The 27556-nt window shown below is 56.4% G+C and overlaps 1 protein-coding gene across 1 annotated transcript; it reads right to left on the reverse strand.

Moving 5' to 3' along the window:
• Positions 1-793: 793 nt before the first annotated feature.
• Positions 794-25776, reverse strand: KCNK3 (potassium two pore domain channel subfamily K member 3). The gene is made up of 2 exons (XM_054295298.1): positions 25494-25776; positions 794-2200 (listed from the first exon to the last, which is right to left on the reverse strand). Exons 1-2 carry the CDS (start codon positions 25774-25776, stop codon positions 1332-1334), a joined length of 1152 nt encoding a protein of 383 aa, XP_054151273.1. The 3' UTR covers positions 794-1331.
• Between the last annotated feature and the right edge of the window lie 1780 nt (positions 25777-27556).

Below are 27556 nucleotides of genomic sequence, written 5' to 3' on the forward strand. Positions count from 1 at the left end.
TAATTCCATCCCTGGAGCCTTGGAGAGGATGGAGATGGGGATCACACGGGAAAATACCCCAAACTGTCTCCAAAATACAATTCCAGGAGGAAAAATTCCATCCCCGGAGCCTTCAGGAGGACAGAAATGGGGATCTCAAGGGAAAATACCCTGATTATCCCCGAAAAAACTATTCTGAGGGAAATAATTCCACCCCTGGAGCTCTGGGGAGGATGGAGATGGGGGATCTCATGGGAAAATATCCCAGATTTCCCTAAATACTGTTCCAGGAGGAACAGCTCTACCCCCAGAGCTTTGGAGAGGATGAAAATGGGGATCCCAAGGGAAAAGATCCCAAATTTCCCCCAAAATACCTTCCCAGCAGGAACAATTCCATCCTGGAGCCTTGGAGAGGATGGAAATGGGGATCCCACGGGAAAATATCCCAGATTGTCCCCAAAAAAAACACTCTGAGGGAAATAATTCCATCCCTGGAGCCTTCGGGGAGGATGGAGATGGGGATCACATGGGAAAACATCCTGAATTTTCCCCAAAATACCTTCCCAGGAGGAACAATTCCATCCGTGGAGAGGATCTCAAGGGAAAATACTCCGATTATCCCCGAAAAAATAATTCTGCGGGAAATAATTCCACCCCTGGAGCCCTGGGGAGGATGGAGATGGGGGAATCTCATGGGAAAATATCCCAGATTGCCCCCAAAATACCTTCCCAGCAGGAACAATTCCATCCTGGAGCCTTGGAGAGGATGGAAATGGGGATCCCATGGGAAAATATCCCAGATATTCCCCAAACACCTTCCTGAGGGGAACAACCCCATCCCCAGACCCTCGGTGTGGATGGACACGGAAATCCCGTGGGATCAGCCAGCCTCCCATGGATGATTCCCGCTAAATCCCGAGAACTCCCAGCTCTGCCCCGCCACCAATTTGGGTTAAGACAGCCCCAAATCCCAGGGTTTGGAGCAGCCTACGTGACTCCCGGCTGCTTTTGCGGGCGGCTGATGTGGAAAAGCTCTGGCTAAGCCCCTCTTAGCCTGATTTCCGCAGCCGTCGGGTCCCTCTGCGCTTCCCGGGGAATTCCCGAGGATCCAGAGCTGCCCACGGTGGGAGGTGCCCCTCAATTCCGAGGCTCTCCCGCTCTCCCAAGTTTCACATTTTCAAGGAGTGGTTTTTGTGTGTGTGTGTGTGTGTGTGAAATTAAAATCCAAGAGGTTTTAAATTAAAATCCATTCCGGAGCCAACGGGCACGGCCCCGCTCCGGCGTCATTCCCGTGTCCGGAGCAGCTTCCTCCCGCTCCAGGAGGGATCCGGGATGGGAGGGCATGATGGGGGCTACACGGAGCTGCGTCTCTTGGCGAATCCCGGGAACGCCGCCAGGCTCTGGAGCCCGGTGGACACGGAGCTGATGGCGGAGCGCCGGGAGCGGCAGAAGCACCGGTGCTCCGGAGTCTCGGGGCAGCGCGCGGGCGACGAGTGGCTGCGCTCCACGCCCGTGTCCGAGCTGGACAAATCCCTGGGAATGATCATGGGGATGGAATACTGCAGCTTCTCGCGGCTCTTGTACCACAGGCACGAGCACACCGACTGGAAGTGCAGCACCTCGGCGTAGACGTTCCTGAAGCCGCTCTCGGCCGGGGCCACCGCGGCGCCCTCGGGGACGGCGGCCACGGCTCCGGAGCGAGCGCCCCGGCCGAGCAGCGCCCGCTGCTCGGCGTCGCGGCGCTCGTCCTCGGCGTTCATGGTCATGAAGCGCAGCACCACCAGGTTGAGGAAGGCGCCGATGACCGTCAGCCCCGTGAGGATGTAGACGAAGCTGAAGGCCACGTACTGCGGCTGCGTCTGCAGCGCGTGGTCCTTCTGCAGCGCCACGTAGTCGCCGAAGCCGATGGTGGTCAGCGTGATGAAGCAGTAGTAGTAGGCCTGGAAGAAGCTCCAGTTCTCGTAGTGCGAGAAGGCGGCGGCGCCGATGCAGAGCGTGCTGACGCACGAGAAGAAGCCGATGGTCACCATGTTGGCCATGGACACCTCCGGCCGCCGCATGCCCAGGCGCTTCTTGAGGCGGCGCAGCAGCGAGCGCACCAGGGTGTTGATGCGCTCGCCCAGGCTCTGGAACATCACCAGGGTCAGCGGGATGCCCAGCAGCGCGTAGAGCATGCAGAAAACCTTCCCGCCGTCCGTGCTGGGCGCTGCGTGCCCGTAGCCTGTGGGGAGAGGGAGAGAGGGGTTGGATCCGTGATCCCAGAGGGAATGGGGAGCGGGGAATGTCGGTGGGAAAAGCAGGAGGGGTGTGGGATCCCAAAGTGAGGGAAGGGAGGGGAGCTTAGAGATCATCCCATTCCAAGCCTGACACCTCCCATGATACCTGGGTGATCCAAATCCACTCTTGGATGCTCCCAGGGATCCAGGGATTCTCTGGGAATTCCAGCCCAGCCAGGAATCCCTTCCCAAGATCCCACAATCCCAAGCTCCCCTTTCCCACTGGAAGCCATTCCCTGGCTCCTGCCCCTCCAGCCCTTGCCCAAATCCCAGCTCTCCTTTCCCTCTGGAAAAGGCTCCAAGGATTCCCTGGACCCTTCCCTGACCCAGCTGCACATTCCCAGCTCTCCCAGCCTGCCATTGGATCCATCCCCATCCCGACTCCTCTCCTAGAAAGAGTTTTAGGAATGAAAGGCTTCACTTGGACTCTCAGGACTCCAGGAACGGTCTCTCTCCCCTTTACCTCCCTTTTCCATAAAAATCCCTGTGAACGGATTCTGAGTGTCCTTTTTCATGGAATCATGGGGTGGTTTGGGTGGGGAGGGACCTCAAATCCCATCCTCTTCCAACCCCGACTCCTTCCACCATCCCAGGATGCTCCAAACTCCATCCGACATTTCCTTGGACATTTCCAGGTATCCAGGGGCAGCCACAGCTTCTCTGGGAACGCTGTGCCAGTGACAATGTTTGGGTGAACCCTTGGGTGGGGGCACATTCCCCATGCCTGGGTTCGGGAAAATTCCCAAATTTCCCATCCCAGACTCTCCGGAGATGGGGAAATCAGGGATTTTGGTGGTCACCAGGGCTGAGCGCTCTGTCTGTCCCCTGTCACCCCCCGTCCCCTGTCCTGGTGCCCCAGTTCCCGCCATCCGGGGGCTGCATCCGCATCCAGCCCGGGAACAGCTGTGCTCCCGTAATCCCACACCGCTGCTGATGGGATTTATCCCACTCTGTGCCCGTGGATCGGCTCTCCTGAATGGACCCTGGGATGCCACGGGCAGGGCCAGCGCAGGCCTTGGATGGGGGTGGCAGGAACCAGCTGCTCCCTTTTCCTGCCCCTTTTCCTGTCCCCGTCCCTCTCCTCCTTTTCCTTTTCCTGTCCCTGTCTATTTCCTCCTTTTCCTGTCCCTTTCTTCCTTTTCCTGTCCATTTTCCTGCCCATGTCCCTTTCCTCTTTTTCTTTTCCCTTTCCTCCTTTTCCCTTTCCTCCTTTTCCTTTCTCTTTTCCGTCCCTTTCCCTCTCCTATTCCTTCTCCATCTCTTTTTTTCTTTCCCAGTCTCTTTCTCATTTCTTATTTTTATCTTTTCCATCATTTCCTCACTTTCTTCCTTTTCCTCCTTTTCACTTCCTTTTCCTTTCCCTCCTTTCCCTTTATCTTTCCTTACCATTTTTCTTTCCCTTCCTCTTCTTCCTTTTTTCCTTTTCTTCATTTTTTCTTTTTCCTTTTCCTTTTCCTTTTCCTTTTCCTTTTCCTTTTCCTTTTCCGTTTCCTTTTCCTTTTCCGTTTCCATCGCTTTTCCATTCCTTCTCCTTCTTAGTTTCTCTTTCTCATTTCCTTATTTTAAAAATTTATCCTCCTTTCCTTCTTTTTCTAACCTTCCCTCACCTTTCCTTTCCTACTTTCCCTTCCTCTCTTTTTTCCCATTTTTCTCCTTTTCCTTCTTTCCCTCCTTTTTCTTCCTTTCCCTTTTCCTCTAATTTTTTCACTTTTCCTCCTTTTCCTTTTCCTTTTCATTTTCCTTTTCCTTTTCCTTTTCCCAGGAAAACCAGGAGCAGGCAGGAACAGGAAGGAGACTCCAAACCTCTTCCTTTGGACTCAGAGCATTCCTGGGCCCCTTTTCCAAGCCCTGTCCCAGCCATGGTCTCAGAACACCCCCCAAACCTTTGGGAATGCTGAGGGGAGCTGATCCTGGGTCCCAAATCCCAATCCTGTGTCCCCCTCACTGCCACCTTCGAGAGGACACAGATGAAGCTGGAGCAAGGGGAAAATCGGGATCGTGGGATCACCTCCAAGGAGGAGCTGCTGTGGGATCCTCTTTGTGTGGGGATGGAATCCGTGGGAGGGAATCGATGGGATGGAATCGATGGAGAGGAAATCCATGGGAAGGAATCCATGGAGAGGGAATCCATGAGAGGCAATCCATGGGAAGGAATCCATGGAGAGGGAATCCATGGAGAGGGAAATGATGGGAGGGAATCCATGGAGAGGGAATCCATGAGAGGCAATCCATGGGAAGGAATCCATGGAGAGGGAATCCATGGGATGGAGTCCATGGGGATGGAATCCATGGGAAGGAATCAATGGGAGGGAATACGTGGGAGGGAAGCCATGGGAGGGAAGCCATGGGAGGGAATTGATGGAAAGGGAATCATGGGAGAGAGAGCAACACCTGAGAGTGGCACCTGAGATCATGTCTGGAGAGCAACACCTGAGCATCACCAAAAATCATCACTGGGGCATCACAGAGCAGCACCTGGGAAACACCTGTGATACACCTGGGAAACACCTGGCAAACACCTGAGAGCATCACCAGAAAACATCACCAGAGCATGACCTGAGCAGCACCTGGGGTCATCATGGCAGAGCACCACCAGAAAACATCACCTGAGTGCCATCTGACCATCACTGGAACATCACCTGAGAGAGAGCATCACTGGAGAGCATCTCTGAGATGTCACCTGAGCATCACCAGAAAACATCACCTGAGCAGCACCACTGGAACATTCCCTGAGCACCACCTGAGAGCATCACTGCAGCCTCGCTCCAGCCTCACCTGAGAAACACCTGGGGAGAATCACCTGGGAGCATCATCTGGACATCGCTGCAGAGCAATGCCTGAAATCATCCCCTGAGCATCCCCAGAGCATTCCCTGAGCATCACTGGAGCATCACATGAACATCACCAGAGCATCACCAGAGCATCACCTGAGCATCACCAGAGAGTAACACCCGAGAGAATCACCTGGCAGCATCACCTGAGAAGCACCTGAGAAACACCTGAACATCACTGCAGCATCACAGAAGCATCACCTGAAGCATGACCTGAACATTACCTGAGAGCATCCCCGATCCAACCCTGCTTTTTGTGCCCCCACCCTGTTCCTTGTGTCCCTTCCCTATTCCTCATGTCACTCCCTGTTCCTCCTGTCCCTTCCCTGTGTCCCTCTACCCCTGTTCCTCATGTCCTTCCCATTCCTCTTGTCCCTCCCCTGTTCCTCCTGTCATTCCCTGCTCCTTGTGACCCCTCCCACTTCATTGTGTCCTTTCCCTTGTCCCATCCAGTTCCCTGTGTCCCTCTCTCCCTGTTCCTCATGTCCCTCTCTCCCTGTTCCTCATGTCCCTTTCCTGTGTCCCTCTTCTCCCAGCTCTGTGTCCCTCCCTCCCAGTTCCTCACGTCCCTCTCTCCCAGCTCCTCGTGTCCCTCTCTTCCAACTCCTTGTGTCTCTCTCTCCCTGCTCCTCATGTCCCTCTCTCCCTGTTCCCCGTGTCCCTCTCTCCCTGTTCCTTGTGTCCCTTCCTTATTCTTCATGTCCCTCTCTCCCTGTTCCTCATGTCCCTTCCCTGTGTCCCTCTCTCCCATCTCCTCATGTCCCTCTCTCCCTGTTCCTCGCGTCCCTCTCTCCCAGCTCCTCATGTCCCTTCCCTGTGTCCCTCTCTCCCTGTTCTTCATGTCCCTCTCTCCCAACTCCTCAAGTCCCTCTCTCCCTGTTCCTTGTGTCCCTCTCTCCCTCCTCCTTGTGTCCCTCTCTCCCTGTTCTTCATGTCCCTTCCTTGTTCCTCATGTCCCTCCCTCCCAGCTCCTTGTGTCCCATCCCTGTGTCCCTCTCTCCTGCTCTTCATGTCCCTCTCCCTGTTCTTCCTGTCCCTCTCTCCCGCTCTTCATGTCCCTCTCTCCCTGTTCTTCCTGTCCCTCTCTCCCTGTTCCTCATGTCATGTTCCCCTCTCCATGTTCCTCATGTCCCTCTCTCTCTCCTCCTCGTGTCCCTCTCTCCCAGCTCCTTGTGTCCCGCTCCCTGCTCCTTGTGTCCCTCTCTCCCTGCTCCTCATGTCCCTCTCCCTGTTCTTCATGTCCCTCTCTCCCTGCTCCTCATGTCCCTTCCCTGTGTCCCTCTCTCCCTCCTCCTCGTGTCCCTCTCTCCCTGTTCTTCTTGTCCCTTCCTTGTTCCTCATGTCCCTCTCTCCCTGTTCTTCCTATCCCTCTCTCCCGCTCTTCACGTCCCTCTCTCCCTGTTCCTCATGTTCCCCTCTCCCTGTTCTTGGTGTCCCTCTCTCCCAGCTCCTCCTGTCTCTCTCTCCCAGCTCCTCGTGTCCCTCTCTCCCAGTTCCTCACGTCCCTCTCTCCCAGCTCCTCGTGTCCCTCTCTTCCAACTCCTTGTGTCTCTCTCTCCCATCTCCTCATGTCCCTCTCTCCCTGTTCCCCGTGTCCCTCTCTCCCTGTTCCTTGTGTCCTTTCCTTATTCTTCATATCCCTCTCTCCTTGTTCCTTATGTCCCTTCCTCGCGTCCCTCTCTCCCATCTCCTCACGTCCCTCTCTCCCTGTTCCTCATGTCCCTTCCCTGTGTCCCTCTCTCCCATCTCCTCATGTCCCTCTCTCCCAGCTCCTCATGTCCCTTCCCTGTGTCCCTCTCTCCCTGTTCTTCATGTCCCTCTCTCCCAACTCCTCAAGTCCCTCTCTCCCTGTTCCTTGTGTCCCTCTCTCCCTCCTCCTTGTGTCCCTCTCTCCCTGTTCTTCATGTCCCTTCCTTGTTCCTCATGTCCCTCTCTCCCAGCTCCTTGTGTCCCATCCCTGTGTCCCTCTCTCCTGCTCTTCATGTCCCTCTCCCTGTTCTTCCTGTCCCTCTCTCCCGCTCTTCATGTCCCTCTCTCCCTGTTCTTCCTGTCCCTCTCTCCCTGTTCCTCATGTCATGTTTCCCTCTCCATGTTCCTCATGTCCCTCTCTCTCTCCTCCTCGTGTCCCTCTCTCCCAGCTCCTTGTGTCCCGCTCCCTGCTCCTTGTGTCCCTCTCTCCCTGCTCCTCATGTCCCTCTCCCTGTTCTTCATGTCCCTCTCTCCCAGCTCCTCATGTCCCTTCCCTGTGTCCCTCTCTCCCTCCTCCTCGTGTCCCTCTCTCCCTGTTCTTCTTGTCCCTTCCTTGTTCCTCATGTCCCTCTCTCCCAGCTCCTCATGTCCCACCCCTGTGTCCCTCTCTCCCTGTTCTTCCTGTCCCTCTCTCCCTGTTCCTCATGTTCCCCTCTCCCTGTTCCTCGTGTCCCTCTCTCCCAGCCCCTCGTGTCCCTTCCCTGCGTCCCTCTCTCCCTCCTCCTCGTGTCCCTCTCTCCCTGTTCTTCTTGTCCCTTCCTTGTTCCTCATGTCCCTCTCTCCCTGTTCTTCCTATCCCTCTCTCCCGCTCTTCACGTCCCTCTCTCCCTGTTCCTCATGTTCCCCTCTCCCTGTTCTTGGTGTCCCTCTCTCCCAGCTCCTCCTGTCTCTCTCTCCCAGCCCATTGAGTCCCTCTCTCCCAGCTCCTCCTGTCTCTCTCTCCCAGCTCCTCGTGTCCCTCTCTCCCAGCTCCTCATTCTCCCTCCAGTCCCACACCCCAAGCCTTCACCATCCCCTCCCCAGCAATTCCCAAATCCCCTTTCCGGCTGTTCGGGATGGATTTTGGGATGGACCCTCCCGCAGTGCCCACGGGTGCCTTTTCAAAATCCTCCCTGAGCATCCTCCTGCCCTTTGCTGCCCCTTCCTGCCCTTTCCTGCCCTCTCCAGCCCCCTCCAGCCTCTCCATCCCTCCCCGGCCTCCCGGAGCTATTTTTAGCGCCCTTTCCCGAGGGAAGGGAGTTTATGAGCTCTCCAAGCGTCGGTCAATCCCCCGATCCCCCCCCGTTCCCGGTTTTAGCAGGAGCTGCCTGAGCTCCGGCACGTCTGAGGGTGGGGGGAAGGTCGGGAATGGCAGGAGAGGGAAAACCCCGGAAAAACGGCTCCGGGGGTGACCCCCAAATCCCTCCGGGACCCGCGGATGGCTAGAAATTGTGTTGGAGAGGAGGGCACGTCCCAGCCGGGAAATCCGCCGGGAATAACGCCTGGAATTCCGGCTCCTTCCCCACCTCCTGCCCCCCGGCCCTTCCCGGCTCCCGGGGGTGTCCCTGGAGCCGAGCGGGGCCGGGATCCCGCTGCGGGCAGGGCCGGGAGCAGGGATCGTGTCCCCAGGGAGGGAGGATGACACGTCCCGCAGGAACGCGGCCGATCCTGGCCTTTTTAGGGCCGGAGGAGCGGGGCTGGATCCGGCCCCGGAGCAGGTGCAGGGCTGGCCCCGGGCCTGGAGCGGATCCCGGCTGTCGGGGCGATGGATGGCCGGGATTAGCGGGACAGCTGCGGGAACGGGAACGGGCAGGGGGAGGATGGCACACGGCTGGGAGGGACGGGAGCGAAGGGAAGGATCTGTGGGAATGGGGATGGGAGGGTGGGATGGGGATGAGGGGCAGGGAATGGAGCAGGGAACGGGGCAGGAGATGGGGCAGGGGGTTTGGGGAATGGGGCAGGGGATGCAGGGAGTGGGGCAGGGGATGCAGAGAATGGGGCAGGGGGATTTAGGGAATGAGGCAGGGGGTTTAGGGAATGGGGCAGGGGGTTTTGGGAATGGGGCAGGGGGTTTGGGGAATGGGGCAGGGGGTTTAGGGAACCTGGACAGGGAAATCAGGAAAGCAGGGGATGGGATTCAGGGAGATTCAGGGAATGGGCAGGAGGTTTAGGGAATGGGGCAGGGCAGGGGATGCAGGGAATGGGGCAGAGGATGCAGGGAATGGGGAAAGGGGTTTAGGGAATCTGGACAGGGAATTCAGGGAAGCAGGGGATGGGATTCAGGGATCAGGGACAGGGAGATTCAGGGAATGGGGCAGGGAATGTAGGGAGTGGGGCAAGGGATGTAGGGAACGGGGCAGGGGGTTTAGGGAACCTGGACAGGGAAATCAGGGAAGCAGGGGATGGGATTCAGGGAGCAGGGACAGGGGATGGAAGGAGCCTCCTCATGCCAGCCCTTCCTGCTATCCCACTGCTTCCAGTAAGGATCAGCATCTGCTCCCAGTAGGGATCATTGTCCCATTGCTCCCAGGGAGGATCCCACTGCTCCAAGTAAGGATCTGGCTATTCCCAGTAAAGATCCTTCTGCTCCCAGTAAGGATCACACTGTTCCCAGTAAGAATCCCACTGCTCCCAGCAAGGATCTCACTTTTCCCAGTAAGGATCCCGGTATTCCCAGTAAGGATCCTGTTGTTCCCAGTAGGAATCCCACTGTTCCCAGTAGTTTGTCATTGTCCCATTGCTCCCAGTAAGGATCCCACTGTTCCCAGTAAGGATCCCGCTGTTCCCAGTAAGGATCATTGTCCTATTGTTCGCAGTAAGGTTCATTGTCCCATTGCTCCCAGTGAGGATCCCACTGTCCCCAGTATGATCCCATTGCTCCCAGTAAGGATCCCACTGCTCCCAGTAAGGATCCCACTGCTCCCAGTAAGAATCCCACTGTTCCCAGTAAGGATTCCGCTGCTCCCAGTAAAGATCCCGTTGTTCCCAGTGCTGGGGCCACCCCAGCTGTCCCCAGGCAGGGGGAGGGGACACAGCTGTCCCCAGAGACCCCCGCGTGCCCGGGAAGAGCAAACGCGCCTGGAGATGGCGGCTGGGAACGCAGCAGGTGCTGGGGACAGCGGAATTCCAGGAAAAAATGTCCTGGAAAACACGGAGCTGGCACCGAGGGACACGGGCAGGGGACACAGGCATGGGGACAGGGGCAGGGGGACACGGGCAGGGGACATGAGCAGGGGACACGGGCACGGGACATGGGCAGGGGACATGGGCAGGGGGAGAAAACCAGGGGGACACTGGCAGGGGGACACGGGCAGGAGGACATGGCCAGGGGACACAGACAGGGGACACAGTCAGGGAGACGCAATCAGGGGGACACAGCCAGGGGGACACGGCCAGGGGACACAGGCAGGGGACACGGCCAGGGGGACACAGGCAGGGGGACACAGCAGGGGACACGGGCAGGGGACACGGGCAGGGGGACACAGCAGGGGACACGGGCAGGGGGACACGGGCAGGGGGACACAGGCAGGGGGACACAGCAGGGGACACGGGCAGGGGACACGGGCAGGGGGACACAGCAGGGGACACGGGCAGGGGGACACGGGCAGGGGACATGGGTAGGGGGACATGGGCAGGGGACACGGGCAGGGGACACGGGCAGGGGGACACGGGCAGGGGACATGGCCAGGGGGACACAGCCAGGGGGACACGGGCAGGGGGACATGGGCAGGGGGACACGGGCTGGGGGACACCTGGGTCATGCAGGGCCACCAAAATGCCTGGATGGGGCTGGGGGACACAGGAGGGGACATGGGGACACCAAAATCCCTGGGTGGTGCTGGGGGTCACAGGACATGGGGACACGTCCTGCAGCCAGAGCAGAGGGATGGGATCTGGGATGGGCTGAACTGGGAATGAAGAGCTGGAGGGACCCCTGGGAATCCCAAAATCCCGACTGGCCCTGTTCCAGTTCTCCTTGGATCCATCCATCCATCCATCCATCCATCCATCCATCCATCCATCCATCCTTCTCCCCATCCCCAAATCTCCTCTGTTCCATCTCCCCCCTTCTCCCATACTTCCCCCCTAGAAAAGCAGGATCCCATTCCGTAGGAGGGCGGTTCTGGAACATTCCAGGGTCCCCCCATGTGACCCCAAAGATCAGGGACCCCCAGGACCCCCCATTCCCAGCAGGATGGGGTTGGATGTGGGGCCAGACCCTGATCCCCCCCTTCATTCCCACATCCCTCCACATTCCCGCGCCATTCCCAAAGGGACTCGGCTCCGCAGCGGGATCCCCCCCCCGGATTTTTTGGGGTGTGGGGGGTGCCTGATTCCCCTCCCCCCAGCGCCTCCCGCGGCCGGGGGGGTCGGGATGGAGTCATGGAAAATCCCGGCGCCGGCCAAGCTCCCTGTTTGCGCCAAAACTGGCAATTTTTCCTTGGATTCTGGGGCCCCGCCAGGCCCCTTCCCGCCCCCCCCTCCCCGTGCCTCTCCCTGGAAAAGGGGGGGCCCCCAGCGGGAAGGGGGGTCCAGATAAAAATCCCTCAGGGATTTTGGGATGGATTTTGGGGTGGATTTACGGGTGGATTTTGGGATGAATGTTAGGGTGGATTTGGGGGTGAATTTGGGGTGGATTTTGGGATGAATTTTGGGGTGAGTTTTGGGGTGGATTTTGGGGTGGATTTTGGGGTGGATTTTGGGTGGAGTTTGGGGTGGATTTAGGGCTGGATTTGGGGTGGATTTGGGGTGGATTTGGGGTGGATTTTGGGGTGGATTTTTGGGTGGATTTAGGGGTGGATTTTGGGGGTGGATTTGTGTCCCAAAATGGGCAGGGATGGGTGTCCAGGCCCTTCCCAGAAAAATGGGGATGAGGATGTGGAGTGGGGATTTGGGATGGGGATGGGGATGGGGATTTGGGATGGGGATATGGGGTGGGGATATGCGAAAAGGGGGGCCTACAGTGGAAAGGGGGGTCTGGAGCTCAGGGATAAGCTAGGATGCCCTGGGAATGCCCCGGGGCACCCCAAGGGGGGCGGCCCCGATGTTCTGGGAGGATCGGGGGGGGGGGTGGGGGGCGCAACAGCTCCAGTGGGAATAAAATCCCTCAGGGATTTTGGGATGGATTTAGGGCTGGATTTTGGGTGGATTTTGGGGTGGATTTTGGGGCGGATTTGTGTCCCAAAATGGGCACAGGTGGGTGTCCAGGCCCTTCCCAGAAAAATGGGGATGAGGACGTGGAGTGGGGATTTGGGATGGGGATGGGGATGGGAATATGGGATGGGGTTATGGGGTGGGGGTATGGAATGAGGATGAGGGATATGGGATGGGGACAAGGATGGAGATTATGGGGTGGGGATATGGGATGGGGATATGGGATGGAGATATGGGGTGAGGATGTGGGGTGGGGATATGGGGTGGGGATATGGGGTGGGGATATGGGGTGGGGATTTGGGGTGGGGATGGAGATATGTGGTGGGGACGGGGATGAGGATGGGGATGTGGGATGGGGATGTGGGGACATGAGATGAGGATGGGGATATGGGATGGGGATGGCGATATGGGATGGGGATTTGGGATATGGGGTGGGGATGGGGATAAAGGGCAGGGATATGGGGTGGGGATATGGGATAGGGATGGGGATATGGGGTGGTAATGGGGATATGGAGTGGATATGGTGGGATGGAGATTATGGGATGAGGATGTAGCATGCGGATATGGGTTGGGGATATCGAATGGGGATTGGGATGGATTTTACGGGATGGGGATGGGGGTATGGGATGAGGGATGAAGATTATGGGATGAGGATGTGGGGTGGGAATGTGGGATGGGATTGGGATGTGGGATGGGGATGCAGGATGAGGATATGGGATGGAGATTATGAAATGGGGATAGGGGATGGGGATGTAGGATGGGAATTAGGACATGGGATGCAGATGAGGGATGGGAATGGGGACAGGGATATGGGGTGGGAATGCGGGATGGGAATGGGGACAGGGATATGGGGTGGGAATGCGGGATGGGAATGGGGACTGGGATATGGGGTGGGAATGCAGGACAGGGATGGGGATGCAGGACAGGAACAAGGAATGGATCCAGTCCCTTTCCCCTGGGAGCTGCTGATTCCATCCATCCATCCATTCCAGAAATTCCATTCCAGGCTCTCAGATCCACCCCGAGCCCGAGCCACCAGCTCTGGTGCTTGGGAAAAACCGGGAAAAACTCCCAAATCTTCAGAAATCTGGGATGGCTTTCCCTGCCCCTAATCCCCCTGGCCCATGAGTTTCATTCCTTGCTCCTGGTAGGGATTTTCTGGGATTTTGGGAGGAATCAGCTGGGAAGGCCAGGAGTGGGAATTAGTGGGAACTAATTAATAGTGTCACTCCTGGATGTAAAAAAGACGGGAATTTATGGCCTGGGCAAGAGAAGGGGATGGGAGAGGGAAGATCCAGAGGGGCCCCAATCCTGATCCTGATCCCGATCCCAATCCTGATCCTGATCCCGATCCCAATCCTGAGCCTGATCCCAGTCTTGACCCCAACCCCAACTCTGATCTTGATCCCAAACCTGACCCTGACCACAATCCTGATCTGGATCTCAATCCCAATCTTTATCCCAATCCTGATCTGATCCTGATCCTGATCCCACTCCCAATCCTGACCATGATCCTGAACCCGATCTCAATTCCAATCCCAATCCCGATCCCGATCCTGATCCCAATCTCAATCCCAATCTTGATCCTGATCCCAATCCTGATCTCAATCCCAATCCCAATCCTGATCCCAATCCCGATCCCATCCTGACCATGATCCCAATCCCGATCCTGACCATGATCCTGATCCCGATCTCAATCCCAATCCCAATCCTAATCCTGGATACCAATCCCAATCTTGATCCCGGATCCCAATCCTGATCCCAATCTCAATCCCAATCCCAATCCCAATCCCAATCCCAATCCCAATCCCAATACTAATCTCATTTCCAATCCCGATCCTGATCCTGGATCCTGATCCCAATCCCAACCCCAATCCCGATCCCTGCCTTGAATCCCATGGGAACAACCCCAAGGCCTCCCCACGTCGAGTTTGCCGGAGCCTCCTTGGGAAGAGATTCCCAGGAAAAGGCACCGGATTCAACCCGGGCTGGGATTGTCACCCTAAATCCTAAATCCCCATCCCAGCGGGAAGCGGCTCCGATCCCAATGGGAATTCTCCACATCCTCATCCAGCCCCTTCCTGGATCCTCTGGAAAACCCCTGGATGCAGAGGATCCAGGAGGAACATCCAGGAATTCCAGAGTGCAACAGGGAAGGGAAGCGATCCCAATTTTCCAACAATTCTCGTGGATGGGATGCTCCCAAAACCCCCAGGATGGGCTTGGGATCTCTTTCCCAGGAAAACCCAGGAGGGAATTTCAGGAATATTCCCCCTTTCTCCCTCTTAATTCCAAAGCCTGTGGATGGTTCAGGAGGTGCCAGCACGGATTTCCATGGAAATGTTTGTTTTTGTGGAATGGGAGCAGGAATGGCCGGAAGGATGGGAGGAATTCCAGCCCTGGAATTGTGGCCAAATTTTCCCCTTTCCCTCTTGATCCCAAATCCCATCCCCCATCCCAAGGAGCCACCAGCAATTTCCATGGAAATGTTTTTTTGTGGAATGGGAGCAGGAATGTCCAGGAGAAACATCCAGGAATCATTAGTGGAACAGGGAAGGGAAGCGATCCCAATTTTCCAACAATTCCCGGGGATGGGATGCTCCAACAACCCCCGGGATGGGCAGGATTGCTTTTCTGGGAAAACCCATGAGGGAAAACCCAGGAGGGAATTCCAGGAATTTCAGGAATATTCCCCCTTTCTCCCTCTTGATTCCAAAGCCTGTGGATGGTTCAGGAGGTGCCAGCACGGATTTCCATGGAAATGTTTTTTTTTTTTGTGGAATGGGAGCAGGAATGGCTGGAGGGGTTGGGAGGAATTCCAGCCCTGGAGTTGCGGCAGAGTTTTCCCCTTTCCCTGGTGATCCCAAATCCCATCTCAAGGAGTGATTTCCATGGAAATGGGGTTTTTTGGTGGAATGGGAGCAGGAATGTCCAGGAGGGGGTGGGAGGAATTCCAGCCCTGGAATTGCGGCAGAGTTTCCCCCTTTCCCTGTTGATCCCAAATCCCATCCCAAGGAGTGATTTCCATGGAAATGTTTTTTTGTGGAATGGGAGCAGGAATGTCCAGGAGGGGGTGGGAAGAATTCCAGCCCTGGAATTGCGGCAGAGTTTTCCCCTTTCCCTGTTGATCCCAAATCCCATCCCAAGGAGCCACCAGCGATTTCCATGGAAATGTTTTTTCTGTGGAATGAGAGCAGCAATAGCCCGGGGGGTTGGGAGGAATTCCAGCCCTGGAATTGGGGTGGGAATTCCCTGAAATTCCCCTTTCCCTGTTGATTTCAAGGAGCGATTTCCATAGAAATTTTTTTTTTTTTTTTTGTGGAATGGGAGCAGGAGTGTCCGGAGGGGTGGGAGGAATTCCAGCTTTGGAATTAGGGCGGGAATTCCCTGGAATTCCCCTTTCCCTGTTGATCCCAAGGAGCGATTTCCATGGAAATGTTTTGTTTTTGTGGAATGGGAGCAGGAACGTCCCGAGGGGACGGAGGGAGCTCCCTATCCCAGCAATTCCCAACAATTCCCGGAGTTTTTCCCCCCAAATCCCAGGAATTCAGTGCCTTTCCTGCCGCCCGGGGGTGGCAGTGCCGTGGGAGATGACAGAGCTGTCCCCAAACCCTTCCCGACCCCAGAGGTGGCCACGGATGGGGGACAGGGGCGGTGTCACCGGCCTGGGGCACACGGAACAGGGGGACAGAGGGACAGAGGGGGACAGAGGGGGACAGAGGGGACAGAAGGGACAGGGTGGGACGGAAGGGACAGAGGGGACACGGGGGTCAGGGGGACAGAGAGGACAGGGGGACAGAGGAAACTGAGGGACAGAGGGGATGGGGGCCTGAGGGGACTGAAGGGACTGAGGGGACAGATAGGACAGGGGGGACAGAGGGGATAGGGGGGACTGTGGGACAGAGGGACAGAGGGGACAGAAGGGCAGGGCAGGACAGGGGGACAGAGGAGAAAGAGGGGCAGATGGGACTGAAGGGACAAAGGGGACAGAGGGGACAGGGGGGATTGAGAGGACAGGGTGGGACAGGAGGGACAGAGGGGACTGAGGGTACAGAGGGACAGAGGGGACAGGGTGGGACAGAGGGGACATGGGGATTGAGGGGACAGAGGGGACAGGCCAGGACAGGGCAGGACAGGAGGACAGAGGGGCTGAGGGCACAGAGAGGACAGACAGACAGAAGGGACAGAGGGACAGGAGGGACAGAGGGGACAGAGGGACAGGGTGAGACAGGGGGGACAGAGGGATAGAGGGGACAGAGGGGACAGAGGGACAGGGTAGGACAGAGTGGGACAGGAGAGACTGAGGAGACAGGGCAGGACAGGGGGACAAGGGGACAGGAGGAGAGAGGGGACAAGGGGGACAGAGGGGACAGGAGGGACAGAGGGACAGAGGGGACAGGAGGAGAGAGGGGATAGGAGGGACAAGGGAGGGAAAAGGACATAGGAGGGACAGAGGGACAAAGGGGTCAGGGGGTGACAGGAGGGGACAGAAGGGAAGGGGGGGGTCTGAGGGGACAAAGAGGGGCGAGGGATGTGACAGGAGGGGACAGAGGGGACAGGGGGTGACAGAGTGGGACAGAAGGAGGACAAGGGGGATGACAAACGGGGACAGAAAGGGACAGGGGGAGACCAGAGGGGACAGCAGGTGACAAACGGGGACAAAAGGGCCCGGCCTCCCGCCGGGCGCTGTTCCCGTGGCAGAGGCTCGGGCGGGTGGCGGCGGTGACAGATGGTGACACCGCGGTGGCATTTGCCACCTGCTCCCTCTGCGCGGGGCCGCGGGGGAGGGGGGGCGGGGATCGGGGCTTCTGGGATCGGGATTTTGGGATCGGGGTTTTTGGGATCAAGATTTTTGGGATTGGGTTTTTAGGATCGGGGTTTTGGGGATCGGGGTTTTTGGGATCGAGTTTTAGGGATTGTGACTTTTGGGGTCGGGGCTTTTGGGATTAGGACTTTTGGGATCGGGACTTTGGGATCGGGGTTTTTGGGATTGGGTTTTTTGGGATTGTGATTTTTGGGATCTGTTTTTTTAGGATCTGTTTTTTTGGAATTGGGATTTTTGGGATTGTGACTTTTGGGATTAGGGTTTTTTGAATCTGTTTTTTTAGGATCGGGTTTTTTGGGATCGGTATTTTTGAGATTGTGACTTTTGGGATCAGGATTTTTGGGATTGTGACTTTCGTGATTGGGATTTTTGGGATTGGGGTTTTTGGGACCGGGTTTTTTTGGGATTGGGTTTTTTAGAATCTGTTTTTTTTGGGATTGTGACTTTTGGGATTGGGTTTTTTAGGATCTGGTTTTTTAGGATCTGGTTTTTTGTGATTGGGGTTTTTGGGATCGGGTTTTTTAGGATTGGATTTTTGGGATTCTGACTTTTGAGAGTGGGATTTTTGGGATCAGGGTTTTTGGGATTGGGACTTTTGGGAGCCATCCAGAGCCAGAGCAGCCCACCCTGGCTCGGGACAGCGGCAGAGATGACAAGGGACACTGCCGGTGACACTGCCACCCCCCCGGGGACATCCCAGCCCCTGGAATTGCGGGATGGGGGCAGAGGGGACATCCCAGCCCCAGGAATTTCTTGGGAGCCACAGGAAAGCTTTGGAGCAGTGACAGGAGCTGCTTCTCTCTCGGCTTTTTTCATGGATAAAGGGGGAAAAAACCAAAACCCCAAATGGATTCAAACTTTTCCCAGTGGGATCTGTAATCCCGGATTTTCCTCCCCTCGTGCCACCAGGATCTGTAATCCCAGATTTTTCCCCACCAGGATCTCCCCCACCTCAGGAGCCGTTTCCCAATCCCAGTCCAGCTTTTCCCTGTCCCACCAAGAGCTCGGTGGTGAATTCCTGGGAAAATCCCTTTTTTTCCCCTGCCTTGGAAAATCCAGTTCCATGGGAATAATGGGAATTTCTTCCCCTTTTCCCTGGATTTGGAGGGGTCTCCTCTCATTCCAGCCCCATCCCAGCGTTGCTGCCATATCCATCCATCCAAATTGTGGATTTTGTGGAATTGTGGGATTTTGGGATCTTCTCGCACATCCGGATGTCCCAGACCCTTCCCCACATCCCTGGAAATTCCAGAAGAACTGGGCTGGATTCAGGGAAAGCCATTTGAGGCCATTCCCTCTGCAATTCCCAAATTTGGGATATTGGGAATCCTCATCCCAATCCCAAAGTGGAGCCCAACTCCAGGACTTAAGGTTGGGAGTGCTGGGATGGGCAGGAATTTTTGGGATGCAATGTTTGGGTTGGGATAAGTCTCGCTCCAGCATTCCCAGCTCCTGGCAGTGGGATTGGGAATTCCGGGATTGGGAATTCCAGGATCGGGAATCCTGGGAGGGCAGAGTGGGATCCCGATCCATCCTCGGGATGGATCCCAGCAGGTCCATGTCCCTCTCCAGCATTCCGGGATCCTTGGGATGGGCTGGATCCCTTTGGAGATTCTCAATTCCTCCCATCCTGTCCAATGCCGGAGGATTGGCCACAATTCCAGAACTTTTCCAGTTGCTCCTGGCAGCCTGGAGAGGTCGGAGCTGGGATAATGGGAATGGTAAAAACACTGGGATAATGGGATAATGGGATTGAAAAAGACTGGGATAATGGGATGATGGGAATGGCAAACACTGGGAAAATGGGAATGGTAAAGACCAGGATAATGGGAATGGTAAACACCAGGAAAAATGTGATAATGGTATTGAAAAACACTGGGATAATGGGATAATGGGAATGTCAAACACTGGGATAATGGGATAATGGGATTGAAAAATAACAGGAAAATGGGATAACAGGAATGGCAAACACCGGGATAAGGGGATAATGGGATTGAAAAACACTGGGATAATGGGAATGGCAAACAACACTGGGATAACGGGATAACAAGAATGGCAAACACTGGGATAACAGGGATGGCAAACGCCAGGAAACTGGGATCACGGGAATGGTAAACATGGGGAAAAATGGGATAGAAAAACACCAGGATAATGGGATAATGGGAATGGCAAACACTGGGATAGTGGGATAATGGGAATGGCAAACACCAGGAAAAATGGGAAAATGGGATTGAAAAACACTGGGATAATGGGAATGGTAAACATTGGGATAATGGGAATGGCAAACAACACTGGGATAACAGGATAACAGAAATGGCAAACACTGGGATAACAGGGATGGCAAACACCAGGAAACTGGGATCATGGGAATGGTAAACAGGGGGAAAAATGGGATAGAAAAACACCAGGATAATGGGATAATGGGAATGGCAAACACTGGGATAATGGGATAATGGGAACAACAAACAGCAGGATAAAGGGATAATGGGATTAGAAAACACCTGGATAATGGGAATACTAAACACTAGGATAACAGGAATAGTGATTACCAGGATAATGGGATAATGGGAATTGCAAGCACCGGGATAACAGGGACAATAAACACCCTGACACCAGGATAACAGGAATGGCAAACACCAGGATAATGGGAATAAATAATGGGAGTGACAAACACCGGGATAACAGCTCTGGGAATAACAAACACCAGAATACCAGTGCTGGGAATAACAAACACCCTGACACCGGAATAATGGGAATAATGAACATTGGGAAAACAGCCCTGGGATAATGGGAATAACAATCACCAGGAATAACAAACAGCAGGATAAGAGCTCCAGCAATAACAGCCTGACACTGGGATAACAGCTCCGGGAATAATAAACACCTTGAGAGTGGGAATAACAACTCCAGGAGTAACAAACACCCTGACACCGGGATAATGGGAATAATGAACATTGGGAAAACAGCCCCGGGAATAATGAACACCCTGAGGATGGGAATGACAAACATTGGGATAATGGGAATAATAAACATTGGGGATAAAAACCCCTGGAATAGCAAACACAGGGATAAAAGTGCTGGGAATGACAAACACCCTGACACCTGGATAATGGGAATAATAAACAGCAGGATAACAGCTCCGGGAATAACAGCCTGGAACTCTGGGAACAATGAACACCCTGCGAGTGGGAATAACCGCTCTGGGAATGACAAACACCAGGACAAAAACCCTGGAATAACAAACACCCTGACACTGGAATAATGGGAATAATAAACATTTGGAAAACAGCCCGGGGAATAATGAACGCCCTGACACCGGGATAATGGGACTGACAAATACCAGGATAACAGCTCCGGGAATAACAAACACCGGGATAGCAGTCTGGGAATAAAAAACACTGAGATAAAAGCCCCGGGAATAATGAAACACTGACACCGGGATAAGAGCTCTGGGAATAACAAACACCCTGACACCGGGATAACGGGAATAATGCACATTGGGAAAACAGCCCCGGGAATAATTAATGCCTTGAGGGTGGGAATAACCAACACGGCCGGGATAAGAGCTCCGGGAATGACAAACGCCGGGATAAAAGCCCCAGGAATAAGGAACAACCAGAAAGTGGGAATAACAACTCTGGGAATAAAAAAAACAACTGGGATAAAAGGCCTGGAAATAGCAAACACCGGGATGACAACTCCGGGAATGACAAACACCCTGACACCGGGATAATGGGAATAATGAACATGTGGAAAACAGCCCCGGGAGTAATCAATGCCCTGAGGGTGGGAATAAGAAACACCGGGATAACGGCCCTGGGAATAACAGCCTGATAAAAGTCCCAGGAATAAGGAACACCCTGAGAGTGGGAATAACAACTCTGGGAATAACAAACACCAGAGTAAAAACACCAGGAATAATGAACACCCTGACATGGGGAATAATAAATATTGGGATAATGGCTCCAGGAATAACAAACACCGGGATAACGGCTCCAGGAATAATAAATATGGGGATAAAAGCCCCAGGAATAACAAATATCGGGATAAAAGCCCCAGGAATAACAAACACCCTGAGACCGGGATAATGGGAATGACAAACACCAGGATAGCAGCTCCGGGAATAATGAATGCCCCGAGGGTGGGAATGACAAACAGAGGGATAAAAGCCATGGAATAACAGCTGGACACCAGGATAACAGCTCCAGGAATAAGCAACACCCTGAGAGTGGGAATAAGAACTCCAGGAATAACAAACACCGGGATAGCAGCTCCAGGAATAATAAATATTGGGATAAAAGCCCTGGAAATAACAAACACCCTGACACCGGGATAATGGGAATGACTAACACCGGGATAACAGCCCCGGGAATAATGAACACCCTGAGGGTGGGAATAACAAACACTGGGATAAAAGCCTGGGAACAACAGCCTGACACTGGGATAAAAGCCCCGGAAATAAGCAACACCGTGAGAGTGGGAATAAGAGCTCTGGGAGTAACAAACACCGGGATAACAGCTCTGGGAGTAACAAACACCCTGAGGGATAATGGGAATTACAAACATTGGGAAAACAGCCCCAGAAATAATGAACACCCTGAGGGTGGCAGTGTAAAACACAGGGATAAAACCCCTGGGAATGACAAAGACCCTGACACCGGGATAATGGGAATAATAAACTTGGGTGGGAAAACAATGGGGATAGCAAACACCGAGATACCAGTGCTGGGAGTGACAAACACCCCGATGTCGGGATAATGGGAATAATGAACATTGGGAAAACAGCCCTGGGAATAATGAATGCCCTGAGGGTGGGAATGACAAACACCGGGATAACAGCCCTGGAATAACAGCCTGATAAAAGTCCCAGGAATAAGGAACACTCTGGGAATGGGAATAACAACTCTGCGAATGACAAACACCAGGATAACTGCTCTGGGAAGAATGAACACCCTGAGGGTGGGAATGACAAACGCCAGGATAACAGCCCTGGAATAACAGCTGGACACCAGGATAAAAGCCCCAGGAATAAGGGATGTGTTGAGAGTGGGAATAAGAATGACAAACACCTGAATAACAGCTCCAGGAATAACAAACACCGGGATAGCAGCTCCGGGAATAATGAACACTCTGAGGGTGGGAATGACAAACACTGGGAGAAAAGCCCTGGAATAACAGCCTGACACCAAGTTAAAAGCCCTGGGAATAATGAACACCCTGACACCAGGCTAACAGCCCTGGGAATAATGAACACCCTGAGAGTGGGAATAACAACTCTGGGAATAAAAAAACTGGGATAGAAGCCTTGGGAATAACCAACACTGGAACAACTGCTCTGGGAATGACAAACACCGGGATAAAAACTCCTGGAATAACGAGCACCCCAACCGTGGTGTTTCAGCACCGGGAAATCTTTTGACTCCACACACCAGGATTTAGGGCCCGGAAATCCTCCCAATATCCACAGCCCAAATCTGGGAACCCACGAGCACCCCAATACCTGGATCTGAGCCCCGGGAACAAACAGGCACCCCCATATCCCTGTCCCAATCCTGGGAATGCACAGGAACCCCAAAATCCATGTGACAGCAGCTCTGGGGACCCAGGGACACCCCAAAATCCGTGTGACAGTTTTGGGGACCCAGGGACACCTCAAAATCTGCGTGGCAGCCTTGGGGACCCAAGGACACCCCAAAATCCGTGTGACAGCTCTGGGGACCCAGTGCCAGCCCAAAATCTGTGTGACAGGCCTGGGGAACCAGGGACACCCCAAAATCTGTCCCAAAGCTGGTGTCCCCCATCCCATTATCCCATTATCCCATTAACCCATCCCTCCCCTCTCTCTGAATGGTGGCCAGGGCCCTGTGTCACCTGCTGTCCCCTCACTGTCCTCTCCTGTCCCCACCTCTCAGGCCCTCCCTAGGGCAGAGTTTGGGGGGCAGCTGGGGACCAGGGGACATTGGGTGACCCCGGCCACCCCTGGAGGGGACCCAAAGGCCAGAGGGGTGACAGTGAGGGTGACAATGGGGTGACAGTGTGGGTGACAGAGGGGTGACAATGAGGGTGACGGGGGGGGGGGGCGGGGGGTAGGTCCCAAAGGGGCCACCCCCAGTGACACTTCCCAGGATGGGGACAGGGCTGGGGACATCCTTGAGTGTGGGGGACAGAGGTGACACACCCTGGGAGAGCCTGGCAGGGTGGGGACATGTCCCTGTCCCCTCCCCACAGGGCTGGGCACCCTACAGGGACACACCCCTGTCCCCATGGGGCTGGGGACCCTACAGGGACACGTCCCTGTCCCCTCCCCCGGGCTGGGGACCCTACAGGGACACACCCCTGTCCCCATGGGGCTGGGGACCCTATAGGGACACACCCTGTGGGGCTGGGGACCCTACAGGGACACATCCTGTGGGGCTGGGCACCCTATAGGGACACATCCCTGTCCCCTTGGGGCTGGGCACCCTATAGGGACACATCCCTGTCCCCTTCCCCGGGCTGGGGACCCTATAGGGACACATCCCTGTCCCCTTCCCCGGGCTGGGGACCCTACAGGGACACATCCTGTCCCCTCCCCCGGGCTGGGGGTCCCACAGGGGTGTCCGGGCCAGCAGAGCCACCACAGGGGGGTGAAAGCGCCTTGGGGACACATCCCAGGGTCGGGAGGGTCCCGGCCAGGGGCATTCCCCGGTCCCGGGGGTCTCGCGAGGGTTTCCCGGTGGGAGAGGGGCGGGGGGGAGTCCCGGGGTCGGGGATTTGGGGGGTCTTGGGCGGGGAATGGGAAACGGGAATTAGGGCAGGGGAATCGCCCCTCAAACACCGGGATGGGAAACGGGGGGATCACTCCTATCCCAAAAGATGGGAGAGATGGGAATCAGGGCAGGGGGGTCGCCCTCAAAACACCGGGATGGGAAACGGGGGGATCACCCCGATCCCAAGAGATGGGAGAGACGGGAATTAGGGCAGGGGGATGGCCCCAAAACACCGGGATGGGAAACGGGAGTCTGGGCAGGGGAATCGCCCCCAAAAACACCGGGATGGGAGGGAGAGAGGGGGGTCCTGCAGGGGCATCGGCCCCAAAACACCGGGATGGGAAACAGGGGGATCGCCCCGATCCCAAGGGATGGGAGAGACGGGAATTCGGGCAGGGGGATGGCCCCAAAAAACCGGGATGGGAAACGGGAGTCAGGGCAGGGGGATCGCCCCGATCCCAAGGGATGGGAGAGGCGGGAATTAGGGCAGGGGGATCGCCCCGAAAACCCTGAGACGGGTGAGAGGGGCGTCCCTGCAGGGGGACCGCCCCGATCCCAAGCGATGGGAGAGAGGGAGGACCAGGCAGGTTTTTCCCGGTGCTGGAGGAGCCGGGGAGGGATCGCCCGGATCCCAGGGGATTGGAGACGGGAATCCGGGCAGAAGGATCACCCCCAAAACACCGGGATGGGAAACAGGGGGATCCGGGCAGGGGGATCGCCCCCAAAACACCGGGATGGGAAACAGGGGGATCCGGGCAGGGGGATCGCCCCGATCCCAAGGGGTGGGAAACAGAGCACCGGGCAGGTTTTTCCCGGTGCCGGAGAGGGATCGCCCGGATCCCACCGGGATGGGAGAGACGGGGGAACGGGCCAGGGGGACCGTCCCAATTCCAAGGGTTGGGAGAGGGGGGCGTCCGAGCAGGGGGATCGCCCCGAAAACACCGGGATGAGAAACGGAAATCAGGTCAGAGGGATGGCCCCGATCCCACGGGGATGGGAAACAGGAGGACCGAGCAGAGGGATCGCACCGATCCCGAGGGGTGGGAGACAGGGGGGGACCGGACAGGGGGATCACCGCGATCCCACCGGGATGTGAGACAGGCGGGTCCTGGCGGGTTTTTCCCGGTGCTGGAGGAACCGAGCAGAGGGATCGCCCCGAAAACACCGGGATGGGAGACAGGGGCGTCTGGGCAGGTTTTTCCCGTTTCTGGAGGAGCCAGGGAGGGATCGCCGCGATCCCAAAGGATGAGACACAGAGCACCGGGAATTTTTTCCCGGTGCCGGAGGAACCGAGCAGAGGGATCGTCCCGGTCCCACCGGGGTGGGAGAGAGGGGGGTCCGGACAGGGGATGGCACCGAAAACACCGGGATGAGAGACAGGGGGGTCCTGGCAGAGGGATCGCACCGATCCCAAGGGATGGGACACAGAGCACCGGGGGGTTTTTCCTAGTGCCGGAGGAATCGAGCTGAGGGGTCGCCCCCGTCCCAGCGGAATGGGAGACAGGGGGCACCGGGCAGGGGGATCGCCCCGAAAACAGCGGGATGGGAAACAGGGGGGCCTGGGCAGGGGGATCGCCCCCAAAACACCGGGGTAGGAAACAGGAGGAACCGGGCAGAGGGATCGCCCCGAAAACACCGGGATGGGAAACAGGGGGGACCGGGCAGAGGGATCGCATGTATCCCAAGGGACGGGACACAGAGCACCGGGGTTTTTTCCCGGTGTCGGAGGAACCGAGCGGAGGGATCGCCCCGGTCCCAGCGGGACGGGCGGCGGCTGTGCCGGGGGGGTCTCCGGGCGGCGAAAGCGCCGAGCTCCCGATTTCCCCCCGCTCCCTCGGGGACAGGCGGGGCTTTCCCGGTGCTTCCCGCGTGGATCCCCCGATCCCACCAGGAAAAAACCCGAGCCGGGATCTGCCCGCGGGGAGCCGGGCGGGGCGGGGGCAGCCGGTACCTATGGTGGTGATGACGGTGATGGCGAAGTAGAAGGAGCCGGCGAATTTCCACTGGACGCCGGCGTTGTGCGGCTTGAGCTTCAGCACGACCCGCTCGAGCTCGCCGTAGCTCTCGGCGCTCAGGTTGTACTTTCTCTTGAGCTCGTCGCTCTTGGCCTCCAGCCGCCGTCTCTCCGCCGTCTCCGCCTCGGACTCGAGCGCGTCGAAGACGGCGGCGCCCACCAGCAGGTAGGTGAAGGTGCAGACGATCAGCGCCAGCGTCCGCACGTTCTGCCGCTTCATGGTGCGCCGGCGGCGGCTGCGGGGCGCGGCGGGGCCGGCTGGGGCATGGCGGCAGCGCCCGGGCACGGCGGGCGGGCGGGCGGCCGGGGGAGGCGGCCCAGGCGCGGCTGCGGCGGCCGCGGCGGCGGCGGGGCCGGCGGAGGAGCGGGAGGAGGGAGAGAGGGAGGAGGAGGAGGAGGAGGAGGGAGAGGGAGGGGGAGGGAGGGCGGGGGAGGGGGCGGAGCTGTCCTTCAGCACCAGGGCCCCCGGGGACCCCCCGAGTGTCGCACGGGGCCGGGTGACACCACTGGGGACAGAGTCCGAGCCCCGGAGCGCGGCTGGTGCTGGGAACAGGTCCCAAAGCCCAGATCCCAATTCCCAACACTGGGAATGGATCCCAAAGCCCAGATCCCAATTCCCAACACTGGGAATGGATCCCAAAACCCAAACCCCAGTTCCCAACTCTGGGAATGGATCCCAAAACCCAAATCCCAGTTCCCAACTCTGGGAATGGATCCCAAAGCCCAGACCCCAATGTCCAACTCTGGGAAAAGATCCCAAAGCTTGGATCCCATCCCAAACCTGGGAAGAGCTGCCAAAACCCCAAAGCCCAGATCACAGTTCTGGAAAGAGCTCTCAAAACCCCAAATCCCAAATCTGGGAACAGCTCCCAAACCCCAAAGCCCAGATCATAACTCTGGAACAGCTCCCAAAATGCAGATCCCGATTCCCAAACCTGGGAACATCTTCCAAACCCTAACACCCAAATCTCAACCATGGGAATGCTTCCCAAACCCAAATCCCAAACCCAAACCCTGGGAACAGCTCCCAAACCCCAAAACCCAACCCTGGGAACAGCTCCCAAAAGCTTAAAGCCCAAATCTGGGAACAGCTCCCAAAACCCCACATCGCAAAGCCAAAATCCCAGCCCTGGGAACAGCTCCCAAACCCCAAACCCCAAATCCCAGACTTGGGAACAGCTCCCAAACCACAGATCCCAAACCTCAAACCTGAGAACAGCTCCAAAAACCCAAAGTCCAACCCTGGGAACAGCTCCCAAACCCCAAAGCCCCAAATCCGAAATCTGGGAACAGCTCCCAAAGCCCAAACCCCAAATGCCAAACTCCAAATCCCAACCCTGCTCCAGAGCTGTCTCCACCTGCATCCTCTCCCATCCCATTATCCGACCCCATCCCATTATCCCATCCTATTATCCCACCCCATCGAACCTTTCCTGGGATGCTCTCAGGGATTCTCTGGGAATTCCAGCCCAGCCAGGAATCCCTTCCCAAGATCCCACCATCCCAAGCTCCCCTTTCCCCCTGGAAGCCATTCCCTGCCTCCTGCCCCTCCAGCCCTTGCCCAAATTCCAGCTCTCCTGGAGCCCCTTTGGGATGGGGAAGCGGCTCCAAGGATTCCCTGGATTTTTCCCTGATCCAGCTGCACATTCCCAGCTCTCCCAGTTCCTTCTCCCACTGATTTTTGGGATCTCAATTCCATGTGGGCTCTCACCGGGGTGGAATTCCCGCTTTTCCTGCTGCCCCCGGATTTCGGGATCATCCCTGTGGGGCTGGATAGTGCCACCCTCTGGAGCAGGGAATGTTTTCCAAGTTTTCCATCCCGGGACAGCTTCTGTCAGCTGCTGTCACCCGAAACCAGGGGACATTTGTCCCTCACACCTGTGCTGGCATCTCAACCCAGACCTGATCCCGTGGGAATTCCAGAGTCCCAGGGAATTCCAGCCTGGGATATGGGATGTGGGATTAATGAGGTGTGGGGTTAATGGAGTGCTGTGGGTTAT

This window comes from Melozone crissalis, unplaced genomic scaffold (assembly GCF_028551555.1).
Source record: "Melozone crissalis strain CALT ecotype California unplaced genomic scaffold, PUWL_Pcris_2 ptg000617l_1, whole genome shotgun sequence".
In the NCBI taxonomy this organism is placed as follows: domain Eukaryota; kingdom Metazoa; phylum Chordata; class Aves; order Passeriformes; family Passerellidae; genus Melozone; species Melozone crissalis.

Bases quoted from the DNA above. Each gene is read 5' to 3' on its own strand.
- KCNK3 (XM_054295298.1), bottom strand. From the start codon at position 25,776: ATGAAGCGGCAGAACGTGCGGACGCTGGCGCTGATCGTCTGCACCTTC. The intron at 2,201-25,493 runs GTACCGGCTGCC...CTCTCCCCACAG, and splicing joins CACCGTCATCACCACCATAG to GCTACGGGCACGCAGCGCCC.